The following is a 2309-nucleotide window of genomic DNA, read 5'->3' on the forward strand; positions in this document are numbered from 1 at the left end:
AAAAAAAAAAAAAAAAACTATATTAGTGCCACAACCTGAATGCACACTACTTAGTGCAAGCATTCCAAAGCAGCAAAATGTAACAATAACTTTCTGGTGCAGTTCACAAATATTTGTACTTTTCCCCTCTAAGTAAAGTTACCTGATTAAAATTTGCTCTTTCCTCTGAGAAATCTGAAGGAACTTTATTTATTTATTTACTTTTTGAGGGAATTTTAAAATCTACTTTCTGTTACTAGAATTCTACAGACCCCCAAGATAGGCACTAGAAATAAATAGTTCATTGAGAAATAGCTCTAGCATACAATCAGAATTTTTCTAAAAATATCACTGATAGTTAAAGCATACTCATTATAAATCAGATTAAAGTGTGTGTGTCTATGTGTGTTTCACTGTGTGTGTGTGTGTGTGTGTGTGTGTGTGTGTGTGGTATCAGAGCTGAAACTCAGAACCTTACATCTGCCAGGTAGGCACTTATACTACTATATCCCCAGCCCTAAGTATGATTTTTAAGTGTCAGCAGAAAAGGGTAATCATAAAATCCTGAGCACATACCTAATGAGAGACTCAATTATTCTGAATTAAATAAAAACAAAAAAACTGACACCTTATCTTCTATATCCTCTACTAATGGCAACATATACACATATACATACTTCTTAGTATTCTCCTTCTTAAATAATTTTTGCTTTGGGTTGGGGAGATAGCTCAGCAGCATAAGTGCCTGCCTACCAAAAACAAGGTTCTAAGTTCTATCCCTAGTACCACCACCACCACCACCCCCACGCGCACACACACACACACATACACACACACAAAATAGTAATAATCTTTTTTTGAGACAGGGTCTCAACTACGCAGTTTGGGTTGGCCTTGAACTCAGAGATCCTCCTGGCTCAACCTCCCAAATGCTGGGATTACAGGCCTGTGCCACCAGCCCAGTTCCAGGACCACACGGTGGGCACCCACATCTGGGGCTGAGACAGTGTGCCTGGGCATCCAGAGCCAAGACTGCACAGCATGTGGGGCCAGGGATCAAACTCAAATCCTTGTGCTTGCCAGGTCGGTACTTATTCCTCTGAGTTATCTCTCTGGCTATTATTATTATTATTATTATTATTATTATTATTTTGTTCACTACCCACTTCCAACTTTACCTACATTTTTATGATGGGAAGAATGAACAGATGCTTCTAAAATGGGCTCCAAATCTCCTTGGTGGTTGTCATCATCACTTCCTCTTGTACCATCAAGTTGGTGCCCTTTTCTGAGCCTTATATCTGGCTCTGGAGTCCTGCTGCACCCCGACCGGCTTTCTGCTAGCTGGTTCATGGGACACCCAAGCCCTTCTCACAAAGCAGTCTTTCTTTCTCTCCCTTCTTCTTAGGGGAATGGATTTTCAGGATAGTACGTTGATCCTAAACAAAGAAAAGTTTTGAAAAAATATTTTAAAACTAAACACATATAAGTACTGGAGGAAAATATCAGTTTCATTATGATACATTCAAACAGAAAACTCAACAACCATTAAGATAAAAAGAATAATGTATAAAAAGCCTCTATTTCCTGATAGGAAAATTATCAGAATCTATCTTTAAATGAAAACCTCAAGACACAGGGCAATATGTTTATGACCCACTCAGATGTTAGTTATAAAATATACAACTATATATACAAGTATACATGTACTTAAATAATTACTAGAAGTTGTTCAAAACTATGTCTTGGCATAGACTATAAGGAAGGGCCCTGGGTCTACAACAAGAAGTCTTACTAATCTCTATGTTCCTGCAACATTTTCTTTAACCATAAACACATTAAATTTCATTAAAAATTTACCTAATTGTAGAAAAAATATATGTAAACTCATATATTGTAGCTGGATACTTATCCAATCTCACTTAACGTCACAATGACACCATAGGGTATTTTTATTTTCATTTCATTTCACAGGTGAAAAAACCAAACTCATCACACTATCACAGGACAAAGTTAAGGATATTTTGAGGCCGGGGAGATAGCTCAGTGGAATAAGCCCTTCCCTGGTAAGCACAAGGACCTCTAAGCCACCCTGGAACATAAGAAACTCAGGACCAGAGCATACTCTCTGTATACCCACCTGTGTTTCCAGAAAATGTTATGCATATAAAGACTAAGATTCAGAGCAAAGTTCGAAAACAATTGCTCCCTCCTCCTGCTCCAGCACCTACATTTAGGATGAAGGCCCTACCTGGGGCATGGCATAATGACAGTGAGAGTCCCTACCATTCTTGAGTCAGCTCAGGAGGCAAGGTTCCACACCAGGCGGA

General features: G+C 38.5%; 1 protein-coding gene across 3 annotated transcripts in view; it reads right to left on the reverse strand.

The window, feature by feature from the left end:
* The window catches only part of Adipor2 (adiponectin receptor 2), a 99366-nt gene that overhangs the window by 58886 nt on the left and 38171 nt on the right, over positions 1-2309 (reverse strand). For 2 of the 3 annotated variants that reach the window (XM_023723917.1, XM_023723915.1), the window contains exon 2: positions 1153-1418. In XM_023723917.1, coding sequence (XP_023579685.1) covers positions 1153-1332 — 180 coding nt within the window. In that variant the 5' untranslated portion in view covers positions 1333-1418. The remainder of the gene's footprint in view (positions 1-1152; positions 1419-2309) is intronic. The other variant, XM_023723916.1, reaches the window with a different exon arrangement.

This window comes from Octodon degus, unplaced genomic scaffold (assembly GCF_000260255.1).
Source record: "Octodon degus isolate 3935 unplaced genomic scaffold, OctDeg1.0 scaffold00104, whole genome shotgun sequence".
Classification (NCBI taxonomy): Eukaryota; Metazoa; Chordata; class Mammalia; order Rodentia; family Octodontidae; genus Octodon; species Octodon degus.